Here is a 17,028-nt window from a genome sequence, read left to right as displayed (position 1 = left end):
TACAGCCCTGCTTCACCACTTGCAAAGCTTTCTGGACTGCAGTTGGGACTGGGGGTTTGAACCCGGGTCCTTGTACATTGTAACGTGTGTGCTCAATCAGGTATGCCACCACCCGGCCCCTGGTTTTCTTTCTCTGTCTCTCCCATGAATAAATAAAATATTAAAATTAAAAAAAAAAGATCAAGAACCAGAGCATCACTCTGGCACATGAATTCCTGGGACTAAATTCAGGGCTTTATGCTTGAAGACTCCCAGTATCTTGTCCACAGAGCCACTTCCCAAGCTGTTGCTTTATCCTCAGATAAGGAGACCAGCAAAATAAGACTCTGCAAATGAAAAACAGGTCTCAAACATAGCAAAGAATCCATAGCTATAAACTACCCTTGCTTATAATCCACGACCTTGTGACAAAAACATCAGGGGGTACCAACAATTTGGGGGAGACTCATTTACAAAAGGCTGAGTCTTTGAAAACAGACCTAGTGTTTAAGTCCATAGTTGGCCAAAGATAACAGACAGGTGGTTTAGTCAGTCCTTGAGATAGCAATGTACTTACTGTGTTAACTTGAATGTAATTCTGCTCAACAATTATGTGTATTCCAATTCCCCCTCCTCGCATTTGCAGCTGAGATGATCTGTTACCATGGGATGGTGAGGACTGCATCCTGACATAGCTATAGAACCCCAGACATCTGACCTCCCTGTATTCAAACCTCTTTCTGTCTTACTATATATACACAGGTTGCAAAAGAACAAGAATGGGTAGTGCAGGCAGATCTGCAGTAAAGTTGGCAGAAGTGGAAATGGGGAGGGGTGAAAGGGACTGGGTGGTAGTGCACATGGTTGAGCACACGTGTCATCATGCTCAAGGACCCAGGTTAGAGCCCCTGGTTCCACCTGCAGGTGGGGGGAAGCTTCCAGAGCAGTGAAGCAGATCTACAAGTGTCTATCTCCTCCTTCTGCTCTTGACTTCTCTGTGTTCTGTCAAATAAAACAGAAAAGATAGGGAAAGAAAGAAAGTGAGGGTAAAGGTGGAGGCAGCTGATGCACTAGGCTCCAGAAGCCAGTCAGTCGATTGGATTCAAGAGTGGAGGCACAGCCCCAATGACTTTCACAAATAGGGCATCTGCTCCATCAGTGATCTCTTATGCTGTAGGCCTGGGAGCAATGGCAAGAGCTTCCTTTCAGAGTTCTTTGTCGTGTGTGAGTTAATACCAGTGACTGGACTCTTTTCTGGGGACTTCCCTTTCCCCTCCCCCTCACAACCAAAAAGCTATTAAGAGGGAAATGGCATGATGGGTGAATAAGGAAGGATCCGGTGTGCTTTTTAAACTTCACATGATTCTAATCTACTTTAACTTTAAGGTCATGGTAGAAATGAGCAGTTTATAAACCCTCCAAAAGAAAAAAAAAGTTTTATTCCAAATCTGGAAAGAACAGCTGCTCCAATTTCAGATGAAATCGCTTGGGGGAGTGACTAGTTTAGCTTTGGTCCAACTAATTTTTTTCTCTAGATAAGGTGGACAGAAAGGTGGCCTTTGACTCAGAATAGACTTTACAGCTACCACAGGTAGTTAGTTGCTCTGATGGCAATGGCATTCAGCCCCACCAGGTCTGTTCCTGTCACCCGGTCCCAGTCAAGAGTCATTTGTCATTCAGGACACTTAGGTCTCTCCTACTGGAAGAAAAATGGAGCACACGTGGAGGTGCTTATGACATCTTCCAGAAAAATCACAGGGAACTAAATATTGACCTATACCAAGGCAGTTCAAAAATGGGATAATGTGCATAACCTGAATAACTCAAAACCTTATAGCCTATTAGGAACTAGTTAACCAAAGGAGTTCAGAGTAGTCATATGTCAGAATAGTGTCAAGTCCTGCTCAACTGATCTGACACTTTCAAAAGTGGCATAATCAGCAAGTTACTGGCTTCATGTAGCTTTTCCCACAGCATTTCAACAGTACTGTCCAAATACAAGTTTCTGGGCTCATTCCCAGGCACTGCATTATAAAGGGGTTTAAAATCCATTAGGCAACCTGGGAAGTAGTGCCACGGAAAAAAGGCAATGTAGGGCGCCAGGCAGTAAAGCAGCGGGTTAAGTGCATGTGGCGCAAAGCGCAAGGACCAGCCTAAGGATCCCGGTTCGCGCCCCCAGCTCCCCACCTGGAGGGGAGTCACTTCATAAGTGGTGAAGCAGGTCTGCAGGTGTCTATCTTTCTCTCCCCCTCTGTCTTCCCCATCTCTCTCTGTCCTAGCTAACAATGACAGCAATAACAAGAACAATAATAACAATAAATAACAAGGGCAACAAAAAACAAAAGGGGGGTGGCCTTCAGGAGCAGTGGATTCATAGTGCAGCCACCGAGCCCCAGCGATAACCCTGGAGGCAAAAAAAAAAAAAGCAATCAATGAAGTCCTCAGTTTGAGCCATATCATATGCCCCGGTGCTGATTCTCTCAGATCTCATAATCTTAAAAAAAAAAATTTCCCACAATGCTTTCTACCTCCCTTTTAAGTTTTGCACATTTTTCTTTTCCAAATAGTTTCTGATGAGAAGGGCTGAAAATTAAATGCCAAATCTATCTCCTGGTGAGTGGGAATTGTCACATTTGCCAAATTTGATTCAATAGGAATGTTGTAGAGACTAGACTTCCCATGTTATATAACTTCAGAAATAAGAATGAGAGATCCAGCAAGCATTTTTCACCCTAAATGCACAGAATTATATATATATATATATACATATATATATATATATATACACATATATACATTGTCTCCAGAGTTATTGCTGGTGCTCAGTGCCTACACCATGAATCCACTGCTCCTAGAGACCGTTTTTTTCCTCTTTTGTTGCCCTTGTTTTTTTAATCATTGTTGTGGTAATTATTACTATTGTTGTTGTTGCTATCCTTGGATAGGACAGAGAGAAATCGAGAGAGGAGGGGAGACAGAGAGGGGAAAGCACCTGTGAAGTGACTCCCCTGCAGGTGAGGAGCCAGGGGCTCGAACTGGGATCCTTACGCCGGTCCTTGCACTGTGCGCCATGTGCGCTTAACCCGCTGCGCTACCGCCAGATTTATATTTCATTTGTGTCTCAGTGGACCCCAGAAATTGATGTTTATTTCAAAATGTTACTGTCTTTTTTTTTCCTCCAGGGTTATCACTGGGGCTCGGTGCCTACAGTATGAATCCATTGCTCCTGGAGGCTGTTTTTTCCCTTCTGTTGTCCTTGTTGTTTATCATTGTTATTGTTGGATAGGACAGCAAGAAATCAAGAGAAGACAGAGAGGTGGCATGAAAGATGGACAGCTGCAGACCTGCTTCACTGCTTGTGAAGAGACCCCTGCAGGTGGAGAGCCAGGGGCTGGAACCAGGATCCCTAAACCAGTCCTTGCGCTTCATGCTATGTGAGCTTAGCCTGCTGCGCTACTGCCCAGCCCCCACTAATGTCTTTTCTTGACTCAACAATGCAACCAAAAGCTATCATAGCAAGACACCCAAGCCAAATCTTTGGAAGGACCAGTACAGATACCAGTATATTATAAGACTCATCATCAACACACAAACACTTTATTAGTCACTTCTACACAAGACAGTAATAATCTTTTTAACAGAAATATCAGATCATGAGAGGCCAAATAATTCCCAAGAAGGTAAAAATTAAATACTTAAATTAATCAAAAGGCACTATGCCAACACTTAAAAACCTACAACCACAGTGGTAATAGGCTGAGAATACACTACAGGACTCATCTCATACAAATGTTGGAGATTAGCAGAATTTTGCTTTCCAGAAGACAAAGGTAGCAATGAATATTTGGGCTCAAGGAGATATTTGGCCAGGAAAAGGGTGCGATGGCTGAAATTCCAGCCAAATGGAAAGGAATGGGTACAAAGAAGAATCCATGTAACACAGTCCCCAAGCAGAGGGTGACGGATCAGGCTTTTTCCTCCCAAGAAGAATTTGCTGCACTGTGTACAGTCTCCCCTCAGACATTAGCCTGAGAGGTATTTGAGCTGAGAGTTGCCAGCTCCTGCCTAACAGGGGCTACACAACAGGGCTCTTGTAGTCATTTATCATAGACCTTATAGAACTTGTCAAAAGTGGGAAAGTGGGGATTGGGTTTGCTTTCTAGCTAGTAGTTTTGAGCCAAGGAAACCCTAAAGCAATTACATGCTTCCCCATACACAACTCCTCTACACAATGCCCTCTGAATCTTTACTGCAACTGAGCTGAGACAATTCCATAGGAAATTCCAGCACTTAGTCTCAATCTGCCTTTCTCTAATTTAGGAGAAATGTTATATAATACCTCATTGTGGGTAAACTACACTGGAGCAAGCTGAACTTTTTAAACGAAGACAAGGGGTCAGGTGGAGTCAAATAGGGGAAACAAGGGATGGGGCTTACTTTATCTTTTAAACTCCTCAGAAATTATACTATCATTCAGGGACATGGTTGAACAGATAGGAAACGGATTCTCCATTGTGAGTTCTCCTGATGGCTTCTGCAAGGATCATGGAGATGTCGATGACCTAGAAAAGAAGGAAGGACATCAGGTTAGTATCATATGGACAGGACTGACCGGGAAACCTGTAGAAACTGATGAACAGCCCAACAAAGATTCTTCCTTTTAAAACCATTACACTGTGCAATTTCTCTTCAGGGTCCTACACTGAGATATTCTTATTTATTCATTGCCTTCAGGGTTATCAATGGGGCTTGATCAAGCCTGCACTATGAATCCACTGTTCCTGCGGCCATTTTTTTCTCCTTGTTAAAATATTCATTTATTTATTTTCCCTTTTGTTGCCCTTGTTGTTTTTCACTGTTGTAGTTGTCATTATTGTTACTGATGCCATCACTGTTAGATAGGACAGAGAGAAATGGAGAGAGGAGGGCAAGACAGAAAAGGGGAGAGAAAGACAAACACCTTCAGACCTGCTTCACTGCTTGTGAAGCGTACCCCTTGTAGGTGGGGAGCAGGGGGCTTAAACCGGAATCCTTGCACAGGTCCTTGCACTTTGTACCGGGATCCTTATGCTGGTCCTTGCGCTTTGTGCCACATGCACTTAGCCCCGTGCACCAAGGTCCTACCCCCCCTCCATTCTTCATGTTTTTTAGTATGAACCACTTAGGAGTCAAAAGTACTATAATGGGTATCCCACAAAATGGTATAATGGATAAAGCATTGGATACATAAGCATGAGGTCCCGAGTTTAATTTCAGCTACTGCATCCACCAAAGTAAAGCTCTGGTGCTCTTTTCTCCCTCTCTCATTAGTACCCAAATCGAAAGAAAGAAAGAAAGAAAGAAAGAAAGAGAGAAGGAAAGAAAGGAAGAAACAAGGAAAGAAAGAGAGGGGGAGTAGAGAAAGAGAAAGAAAAACAATATGGGGATATATATATATATATATATATATATATATATATATATATATATATATATATATATATAAAACAATGGGGATATATCCTAAGGAACCCAACACATCCATCCAAAAAGATCTGTGTACACATATGTTCTTGGCAGCACAATTTGTAATAGCCAAAACCTGGAAGCAACCCAGGTGTCCAACAACAGATGAGTGGCTGAGCAAGTTGTGGTACATATACACAATGGAATACTACTCAGCTATAAAAAATGGTGACTTCACCGTTTTCATCCGATCTTGGATGGACCTTGAAAAAATCATGTTGAGTGAAATAAGTCAGAAACAGAGGATGAATACGGGATGATCTCACTCTCAGACCGAAGTTGAAAAACAAGATTAGAAAAGAAAACACAAGTCGAACCTGAAATGGAATTGGAGTATTACACCAAAGTAAAAGACTCTGGGGTGGGTGGGTGGGTGGGTGTGGAGAATACAGGTCCATGAAAAATGATGAATGAAATAGTGGGGGTTGTATTGCTAAATGGGAATCTGGGGAATGTTATGCATGTAAAAAAAAAAAAAAAAAGAAGTAGAAACGCAAAGCAGAAATTGACTGAGTTTGGAGTATGGCACCAAAGTAAGAAAGCAGAAGTATACTAGAGTCTGCAGTGAGTACCTCCCTAATACTTCCTCTCCACTTTTCCAAGCTTTGGGTCCATGATTGCTCAACAATTTGTTTGGCTTTGTATGTTAACTCTCCTTTCAGTCACCAGGTTCCAGGTGTCATCAGGATGCCGGCCAGACTTCCCTGGATTGAAGACACCACCAATGTGTCCTGGAGCTCAGCTTCCCCAGAGACCCATCCTACTAGGGAAAGAGAGAGGCAGACTGGGAGTATGGACCGACCAGTCAACGCCCATGTTCAGCGAGGAAGCAATTACAGAAGCCAGACCTTCTACCTTCTGCAACCCTCAATGACCCTGGGTCCATGCTCCCAGAGGGATAGAGAATGGGAAAGCTATCGGGGGAGGGGGTGGGATATGGAGATCGGGGGGTGGGAATTGTGTGGAGTTGTACCCCTCCTACCCTATAGTTTTGTTAATTAATCCTTTCTTAAATAAAAAAAAAAATAAAAAAAAAAAAAAAAAAAAAAGATTCTCAAAAAAAAAAAAAAAAAAAAAAAAAAAAAAAGAAAGAAAGAAAGAAAGAAAGAAAGAAAGAAACAAGGAAAGAAAGAGAGGGGGAGTAGAGAAAGAGAAAGAAAAACAATCCTGACTCAAGCTCACCAAGGAGACAGAGTAGCATTCAAAAAATCCTAGGAATATTTGCACACCACACATCCAACAATGATTTGATTTCAAACATCTATTAAATCACATGGCTCAAAAAAGGGAAGAAGACCTGAGTGGTAGATAGCATAACTGTCGTGCAAAGAGTATTTCATGCTCAAGTCTTCAAAAGTCACAGGTTCAATTCCCTGATACCGACATAACCCAGAGCTGAGCAGTGTTTTGGTGTTAAAAAAAGATTTTTCAAGAGATACACACATGGCTCAGAGATATGTGAAGAAACGTTCCACTTCACCAATCATTAGAGAAATGCAAATTAAAACTACACTGAGATTTCACCTCACACTTGAGAATGGCCTACATCAACAAAACAGGAAACTACAGTTGTTGACAATGTTGTGGAGAAACAAGGACTCTACTACACTGCCGGTGGGAATGCAAACTACTGAAGCCCCTTTGGAAGATTGTATAGAGATCTTAAGCAAACAAAACTGGAAATATCTGTAGGAAAATTGTGAGGATGTAGTAGAGCCTGGCAAGGCTTGACCTGAGGGGTGCGTCTATCCTGTCAGTCTCTCTCTCTACCGAGAAGTTGAACAAGAAGGACACAAGGACCCTAAAGGTTTCCCTTTCTTATCAGACTTCCTGCCTCACAAAGCATCCTGCATTTTTCTGCCTCCAGGAGCCCGGCATTCCTTAAAACATTACGCCAACTCCCCCTACTCCACTCTGCATTCCTTGATACTATAGCCCCTCCTTTTATTATCTACATTATCAACCTTCTGCTTTGTCTAACAAATAACAAGTCCTCTACCCTATTCCGCTACCCATTCTGCTCATTTAATATATTCCTTTTCTACTCTCAAGACTGCAGGGTATTATTAATCCTACCAGTTAAAACCCTGGCAACAGTTGCTAAGGAAGTTCCTACCTTTTTCACCTCTCTCTGCTCCTTTCCTAACCATGTATGGTATTGTCAAGCCACTTCCGTTTCCAACTTGGCTCTTCCCTGTTCCAACCTGGAAAAGCGGGCGGGTTTGCGCCACATGGCTTAACCAAGTGTACTACCGCCGGACTCTGGGGCGCTCGGATAAATAAAGACTAGGACTGCCTCACCGCCACGAGGTTGGTTCCTGGGTCATCTCTCTCGCACATCGCTAGCCAGACAATATCTTATGACCCAGCAGTACTACTCTTAGGCAGGGAATCACGGATTTGAAGGGACATATCCAACCCTAGGTTCATAGCTGCATTATTTACAATGGCCAAAGAGTGGAAGCAGCCTAAATGCCCACTGATGGATAACTGAAAAAAAAAACTTATAGGATATAGTCCGTGCAATACTACTTTGTGATAAAAAATATATATGATATTGTGTCCATTGGTATAAAAATGGATGAAACTGGAGGTGATTATGCTTAATGAAATAAGTGAAGAGATGAAAGGAAATACTAGATGATCTCACTCATATATGGAATCTAGAGAACTCAAACATATAAACAAACCTAAAACAGAAGAAGCAATTAAACTTCTTAACATTTTGTGACAACTATAGTGGTTATCATTGTGAAGGTGGAGGCAAAACGTGGAGCTATTCCTTATGACCCTTGTAACTCACTAAAATCAGATACATACAAATTCTTAGGGATGAGGGGCAGGCAGAGTGACTTAGGAATAGAGTGCAAGTCTTATATTCATGAGGCCCTGTCTATGATCGCTTGAATTAGAGTCTAGAAGATGGTCAAGCTAATAATAAACACACACCTATCACAGGTGGGGCCCTGGATTAGATATACCACATGGGAATACTATGGGCAACACCAGTGGAACTCCACTGATACTTTAGTAAATTTGCCTCCCCCCCAATAAAAAACAGAATAAAAATTGATCTATTCAGCATGCAAGAGGTCCTAGTGGGGTGTCAGGTGGTGGTGCACCTGTCTGAGTGTACAATTCACAACGCACAAAGACTCAGGTTCAAGACCCTTGTCCCCACAAGGGGAAACTTCATGAGTGGTTGAGCAGGTGTGCAGGTGTTTCCTCTTCCTCCCCCCTCACCTCAATTTCTCATTTTATCTATCTTTAAAAAAAAGTTCCCTTGGTATGGTGTCCATGGATCTTATGTTTGCCAAGAATCAAACCTGAGGCCTGAGACATGAGCTCTACCTATTGAACCATCTATTGTGTACACATTATTCATCAAAAAAGGCTTATGCTTTGAATTAGAAACAGCACTTACATTTTAGTGCCTAGGAATTGTTTGAGGGATTCCTCTAAAGTACTGGTCCTAGGGTCTCCGGTTTTACAGGCAGTTTCCAGAACACACTTTTTTTTCATTTATTGTGAAGTGTGGACTTGGAAACCTGAGTGTAACACAAGGACTGGGAGTATCTGTTAAAATCTAGAACCCAGAGTATGTTGTCCATTCTCCTTCCAAAGGATGGAACATTCTCTACCGTTGTTGATCCAAGTTGAGCGCCTGGTCCTATGGGGGCCCACAAAGGGGTCTATTGTGTTGTTCCTGATAGAGATGACTGGTAATATTGGGGAGAGGGATTTATTCTAGGTCTAGGCCCATCATGTATGTTTGGGAAACTCATGACTCCCTGACTAGGGCTCCAGCTGACATGGTGGCCTGATAGTGACTAAAAAGTCATCGTTAAAGTATGCCAGTCTCTTATCCTTATTCAGCTTTTGCAGCCCTTACTTTGATAAGATTAGCTTTGGAGTGAGTGAGTGAGGTATAACAGGAGGTAGGTGAGGAGGGTATGTAACTAGACACTATTTTATTTTGAACTTTATACTGACTCACTGCAGACTATTGTGTACTTTTGCTTTCAGGTATATATTTTGCCCTAATTTATGGATACTTGTGAACATATGCTCTATCTCCATATGCCCAGAGGGATAAAGAACAGGAAAGCTAGCAAGGGAGGGGATGGGATACGGAGTTCTGGTGGTGGGAATTGTGGGGAGTTGTCCCCCTCTCTTATCCTATGGTTTTGTCAATGTTTCCTTTTTAGAAATAAAAATGTTATTTTGTATTAAAAAAATCTAGAACACAGAATTCCAACCTCCAGAGACCTTGAAGACAGACTAAACGTGAACTCAGACACCTGACCCAACATAAAAAAACCACTGGCTAAATATTCAGACTAGAGTTTTTGCAAGAATCTCATGCTCACCTGTATTTTGGAGCAATGCTTCATCTTATCCTCCTGAGGTATGGTGTTGGTGACAACTACTGCTTCAAAGCATGCGTTGTTGATACGAGAAATGGCAGGACCAGAAAAAATTCCATGAGTCAAGATAGCATAAACTTTTGTGGCTCCAGCTGAGAGAAGTCTGGGGGGGGGGGAAACAAAACAGTTAATCTGGATTGATCTTACCTGTCACTACAGAATGCAATTTAGGAATTGTCGGGAAATTGTGAGGAGCCTCACAAAGCACCCTGCATTCCTGATACTATGGCCTATCTACATAATCACTGTTTTGCCTGAAAGATCCCAACCCATTCCATTCCTTTGATCTATTTTCTCTGTAACCTCGAAACTCTCCCTGCCTGCAGGGTAATATTTATCCTACCAGTTAAAACCCTTGCAACAGTTGCTAAGGAAGTGTCTACCTTCCCAGGCCCTTTTGCCTTTCTCTGCCCCTTTCCTAGTGATTTCTGTTTCTGACTTGCCACTTCCGGGTCTGCCCTTTAAAAAGCCTGGGCTCTCTGATCAATAAATACATTGCATTGTCTCGCCACCATGTGACTGTTCCTGAGTCATCTCCCTTGAGTCACTGAGTGAGTAGCAGCCCAGGCTGGCTCTGGTTGAGTTCTCTCCAACCCAAAGTATGCACCCAGGGAGAGGCACCCCCACGCTAGCCTGGCAAGGAATACATTCGTAAACTCGGGATATCATAACGAAATGACGAGAGTCTTATTCCTCATGATTCTGGAGGCTAGGAGTCTAAGATCAAGGTGCCTATTTGGGAAGCTTATTCCAAAGGAATTATCTTTCACCTTACTGTTGGCCACCGATCTGGCTGTGTGCTTACATGTGTGGACACATGAAACAAGCAGGAATCAGTGAGCTCTCTGGTGTTTCTTCCTTCTGGAGATTTATTTAATTTTAGTGAGCGAGAGACCGGAGCACTACTCATCTGCAGCTGATAAGAGTTCAAACCTGGGATCTGTGGCCGTTAAGGCATGAAAGTCTAGACCTCAACCACTGTGCTATCTCTCCAACCCTGGTATCTCTTCATCATGAGGGCAAATTATCAAGACCTCATTCAAATCTACTTCTGAAAGCCTTCACCTCCAAATACCATCATAATGGGTTAGTATCAACATACGAATTCATATTGGAGAAAAATCAGAATAGATTTGGATTCACACAAATTAGTGAACACGGACTACTTTCCTCAATAAAATCTATCTCTTCTTTTTCCGAGACTCATAGTTGAATATATTTCTTACTATCCCTGTGTTCCGGGAGGTGGCACAGTGGATAAAGCATTGGATTCTCAACCATGAGGTCCCAAGTTCGGTCCCCAGCAGCACATGTGTCAGAGGCATGTCTGGTTCTTTCTCTCCTCCTATCTCTCTCATGAATAAATAAATTATTTCTTACTATCCCTTACAGAATTAGATGAGGATATGTGAATTGATTAGCCATAGAAATGTAGGCAGTGGGTCAAGGAGATAAGAAGGCTAGTAGAATGCACATTTTACCCATTTTCAAGGTCCCAGCTGTGGTTTATCTTCCCCCCCACCAGTCTTGAAAGTGAAAGAAAAAAAATCTGTAGGGAACAGAGGAATTGTGCTCGCCCTGGTGGCAATTAAAGAAAATATGTAAGCACTACTTTCAGTATATACTACTTTTTGGTTGTTTATAAATATATTCCATGACTGATTCTTTATCTTCTCCTCCCTTTGTGCATGGCCAAAATGAAATTTCTTAGAGCTATACATTAAAAATTAAAAATCCATTAAAAATACAGCACTAGACTAAATGTGAATGCTGCCATTGGAACACAGTGTCTTAACATAGAAGTTATGTTAAGCTATGAGAAGCTATGTTAAGACACTGACATTTTAAGGAGTTGATCAGCTATAGCAATTTTCATACCTCTTAAAAACAAGGATTCAAATCAGATTTAAAAAAATATTTTACTTTAATGAGATAAAAGAAAGAGAACCGACAGCATTGCGCTGGCTTGTAATGGTGCTTGGGGTTGAACATAGGACTTCAGAGCCTCAGGTATGAGTCTTTTTTGCAGAAAACTTATGCTATCTCCCAATCCTCCAGCTTGTTAGTTCTAAGTACCAATTACTCAGCACTCACTTGTCAGCTGCATGACAGATTGTGCCACAAGTGTCGGCCATGTCATCCACCAAAATGGCCACCCGATCCTTCACATCCCCCACCAGCACCATGCGGTCCACTTCATTTGCCTTCTTTCGTTCTTTGTGAATCAAAGCAAAGTCCACATTTAACCGGTCTGCAATGGAGGTCACTCTGCAAAACAAGGTGTTCGGTTAAGCCTGTGTGTCGGGATCTTAAAGCAAAAGACATGGACTAAATAATGGGTCTGTTTTTAGGGGAGACTATACCTTGGAACAAATAGTTCCAGAGCTGGAAAAAATGCAAATTTGACCTATATCATAAACTGAATCTTAGAGATTAATGCTTTCATATTTTGGAAGCAGACTGTGAATGTTAGTCAAACTCAGATCATAATTCACTTAGGGTTATAGTAGCTGACAGATGTCCTCACCAGTATGAGGAAGCAGCAATGCTAAGGTCCATTTCACTTAATGTATTGCTAGCAGCACAAAAACATAGTTAACTAGAGTGCTGATCATCCCAATTTGACATGCAGATGTAGACATGAGAGAAATTGAATCTAACAGGAGAAGCAGTACCTAGCCCGTTCCACTATAAACTCCCCCCATCGTAATCTACCAACTGCCAATGTCAACTGTACCCACTTTGGGGATTCCTTTTATAAATGTCAGGAAAAAAATTTAATTAACCAGGCAAGTTGAGCCTCTCCGTAGAACCCAAAGTATCTCTAATTTTTTTTTCCTTTTTTGTCAAATAATACAACCCCGGTTGGAAGATGGAATAGGAGGCACATTTGTTTGGTGACAAACTGCCGTATTTGACCATATTTGCCATATTCATTCAAACAAAAATGCATCAAAATTTGCTGAAACAATGTAAATGACTGTGTGTCCTAGTGACATCTGTCCATACTCATGTGTGGAGAGACCTGCATTTTGTGGTGTTTTTCGAAATGTAATACTGATCTACAGCATTATGTTCTATTCCCCTGGTAACTATAGCCATGTATCTGAGTTTACTGGCTCGAAGAGAGCCTGTGACCATATAATACAGAATATGTAAGCTTGAACTGTGAAACGGGCATGTATTTGTACTCTGATCTAAATGAATCAGACCCTGTACTCTCCGCTATTATTGAATGGGCACATAATCAAATCTGTTTAGTTGAGGCAAACACTTGATTAAGATCCCAAACTGTTCATGTAAAATGGCCAATGGTGCTAGATGAAGCATAAAAGGCAGGAGAAAGTCATTTCCTACAACTTCTTGAGAACTATGTGCAAGTTACAATTACACACTCAAAACCTTGCCAAGGGGAGTCAGGCGGTAGCACAGCGGTTTAAGCACACATGGCGCAGAGTGCAAGGACCTGCGTAAGGATCCTGGTTCAAGCCCCCAGCTCCCCACCTGTAGGGGAGTCACTTCACAGGCGGTGAAGCAGGTCTGCAGGTGCCTATCTTTCTCTCCCCCGCTGTCTCCCCCTCCTCTCTCCATTTCTCTCTGTCCTATCTAACAATGATGACACCAATAATAATAACTACAACAACAATGAAAAAAAAGGGCAACAAAAGGGAAAATAAATATTTTTTAAAAAGTAGTCCAGGAGGTGGCACAGTGGATAAAGCATTGGATTCTCAATCACGAGGTCCTGAGTTCAATCCCCGGTAGCACATGTACCAGAGTGATGTCTGGTTCTTTCTCTGTCTCCTATCTTTCTCATAAATAAATAAATTCTTAAAAAACAAACAAACAAAAAAACCTTGCCAAGATAGAAATGAAAGCTACTCATTTTAAAAATAGTCCACTCTTAGGGAAAAAAATACTTGCTTACTATAAAAAGTATAGCTTTGATGTCCATATTTAACACAGTATTTGCAGTCCCAATCAGAGCAATTAACAAAAAGAAATAAGGAATCAAAACTGGGAAAGAAGTCTTCCACTTCTTGCAGATAACATAAATATGGAAAACCTAAAAGATTCAACTTAAAATCTTTTTAGGAACAGTAAACCAAATATAGTAGAATAATAGGCTATAAAAAAATCCAAAAGTGGTGGAATTTTTACATGCGAGAAAAGTCAAGAAAACAACCCAATTACAACTGTAATGAAAGAAATCTAACAAAGCAGCAAACGATTTGTATACCTAATTATTAACAAAAAAGGACAGTCACAAGCAGAAGACAAAAGGAAATGGATATCCCATGCCCACGGAATGGTAGAATTCACATTAAAATAACTATACAGCCCAAAGCATTATACAGATTCAAAATAATTCCTATTCAAATCCAACTGAAAGGAACTACAACAATTACTGGAATTTGCTTAGAACTACAAGAGATTCAGAATTCCCAAAGTAGTCCTAAGGGGGCAAAAAAAAAAAGATTTAGAATGGAGAAGTCATGTTGTCGACCATCAAACTATACTACAAAGATATAAAAATCAAAATACTGTATTATTGGAATGAAAGCAAACCCACGTGTCAATTGAATAGAATTGAGAACTCAGAAGAAATAAAGCCTCAAACATAAGGACAATTCATCTATCGACAATGGAGTAAAGAACGTAAAACAGAGAGGGAAGTCTCAATATGAAAACCAAACAGCCACAAGCAAAAAAGTGGACTGGGACTACCACCTCACATCACATAGGAAACTCAAAATGGATCAAAAACTTAGATGTTGAAGCCCTAACTGTCGGGAGCCATAATGACACTGCATATCATGCTCCTGAGATGGCGCCGGCCACGTGGTGGATAAACCAGTCAAGTGGTAAACAACTTTGTGGAAGTTGGAGGATCCAACTGAACAGACTGCGTGCTGTACAGGTGATCTGTTTTATGATTGGTAGAAAGCTGCATGATCTATGAATGCTGCATGCTTGCTTAATGCCCATTAGCTGACTATGTAACACTGAAAGGTACTTAAGGCCATAAGAAGGAAATTAAGGAAATTGAGGAAAGAGACGCTGGTGTCCGTGTCGTTTTTGCGGGCCTACAGCGATACCTAACCATACTGAGAGGGGCCAGGCAGTGAAGCACCCCCGGTTAAGTGCACAAGGTATAATGCAAAAGGAGTTCAAGATCCCGCTCCCTACCTGCAGTGGGGACGCTTCATGAGTGGTGAAGCAGGTCTGCAGGTGTCTTGTTCCCTTTTTGCCTCCCCCTCCTCTCTTTTTCTCTCTTGTACAGAACAGAAAAAAAAAAAAGAAAACTGATTGCTGGGGGCAGATCTGTAGTGCTAGCACCTAGCTCCACTGATAACCCGGAAGGGAAAAATAAAATACATGGAAGAAAAAATAAGCAGAACACTCTATAATAAGCTTCAGAGATGTACCTGGAACTCAACTCCAACAGCAAGGGAAACAAAAATAAACAAGTGAGAATACATCAGACAAAAAGGCTGCATATCAAAAGAAACTATCATTAGAACAAAAATCTATCCTACTGGGTGGAGAGAATATTTACTTAACATATCTGATTAAGAAGCTAATATTCCCACTAGGGAAAGATAGAAGAAACAGGCTGGGGGTATGGATTGACCTGCCAACATCCATGTCCAGCAGAGAAGCAACTACCGAAGCCAGACCTCCCACCTTCTGCATCCTAAAATGAATTCTGATCCATATTCCCAAAGGAGGAGAAATGCTGAGGGAAGATGGCCAGAGGGCTCTGAATCTCAATTCCATCAGGACCAGAGAAGAGGGTGGGAGAAAGGACATTCAGAAGTAGTAATAGATGTAGGTATGTCTTAGAAAGGAAGAGAGGACAGGACCACAGAAGAAAAAGGGTATATATATATATATATATATTTATAGAAATAATAGACAGGGAGTCGGGCAGTAGCGCAGCTGGTTAAGCACACATGGCGCGAAGCGCAAGGACCAGCGTAAGGATCCCGGTTCAAGTCCCCGGCTCCCCAACTGCAAGGGAGTTGCTTCACAGGTGGTGAAGCAGGTCTGCAGGTGTCTTGTCTTTCTCTCCCTCTCTGTCTTCCCCTCCTCTCTCTATTTCTCTCTGTCCTATCTAACAATGGCCTCAATAACAACAATAAAAAACAAGGGCGACAAAAGAGAAAAGAAATAAATAAATATAAATAATGAAAAGAACTGAACAGGTGATTCAACAATATGCACTAGAAAAAAAATGCTCATCACTTGGGAGTCGGGCGGTGGTGTAGCGGGTTAAGCGCATGTGACGCAAAGCACAAGGACTGGCCTATGGATCCCGGAGCCCCCGGCTCACCACTTGCAGGGAAGTCACTTCACAGGCAGTGAAGCAGGCCTGCAGGTGTCTATCTTTCTCTCCCCCTTTCTGTCTTCCCCTCCTCTCTCCATTTCTCTCCGTCCTATCCAACAACGATATCAATAATAACTACGACAACAAGAAAAAAGGGCAATAAAAGGGAAAAACAATAAATATTTTTTTAAAATGCTCATCACTTATCAGGGATATCCAAATCAATACAACTCTGTGAAGGCCTACATTCAAAAGGACACAATACCAGAAAAGGAAACACAAAGTCAAACTTGGACTAGTGTTAGCATATTGCATCAAAGCAAAGGACTCTGGGGAAGGATGGAAGAGAGGAAGCTGGGGGGGAGGGGCTTTGAGGTCCTGGTGCATGATCGTGAAAAAGGACTTACCTTGGGGGTGAGAGTGTTTTACAGACATTTATCATGGGAGATGAGAAATGGTACCCATGTGTCAATAACTGCACTATAAACCATTTGACCCCCCCAATAAAATGATAGGGAAAAAAATGAATGGATGTTGGACTCTTTCCATAATTTTTCAATATCTCTGGAAAATAGAAAATTCTCCATGGATTGTTTTTTTGGCCATCATTGATTATATTGGTAGATTCCTTGATCTTGGATCAACATTACATTCTGCAATAATACAAACTTACTGTATTTTTAAATGTGATGCCTGGTTATTTTACTAACGCAGTAGTCACCTCTCTACCTGTAGTAAATATATATACACACACATCTATGATAAGGTTTAATTTATAGACTAGGC

At 41.6% G+C, this 17,028-nt stretch overlaps 1 protein-coding gene across 1 annotated transcript in view; it reads right to left on the bottom strand.

The window, feature by feature from the left end:
- Positions 1 to 4,448: 4,448 nt before the first annotated feature.
- The window catches only part of LOC132535747 (ribose-phosphate pyrophosphokinase 1-like), a 30,022-nt gene continuing 17,442 nt past the window's right edge, over positions 4,449 to 17,028 (bottom strand). Inside the window, exons 5-7 of the mRNA XM_060182657.1 lie at positions 12,006 to 12,179; positions 9,855 to 10,014; positions 4,449 to 4,541 (exon numbers count right to left, since the gene is read on the bottom strand). Of these exons, the coding sequence (XP_060038640.1) occupies positions 4,449 to 4,541; positions 9,855 to 10,014; positions 12,006 to 12,179 (427 nt within the window). The remainder of the gene's footprint in view (positions 4,542 to 9,854; positions 10,015 to 12,005; positions 12,180 to 17,028) is intronic.

Source organism: Erinaceus europaeus, chromosome X (assembly GCF_950295315.1).
Source record: "Erinaceus europaeus chromosome X, mEriEur2.1, whole genome shotgun sequence".
Lineage (NCBI taxonomy): Eukaryota > Metazoa > Chordata > Mammalia > Eulipotyphla > Erinaceidae > Erinaceus > Erinaceus europaeus.
Note: the sequence above shows the minus strand (reverse complement) of the source record. Positions and strands in the feature narration are given on the sequence as shown.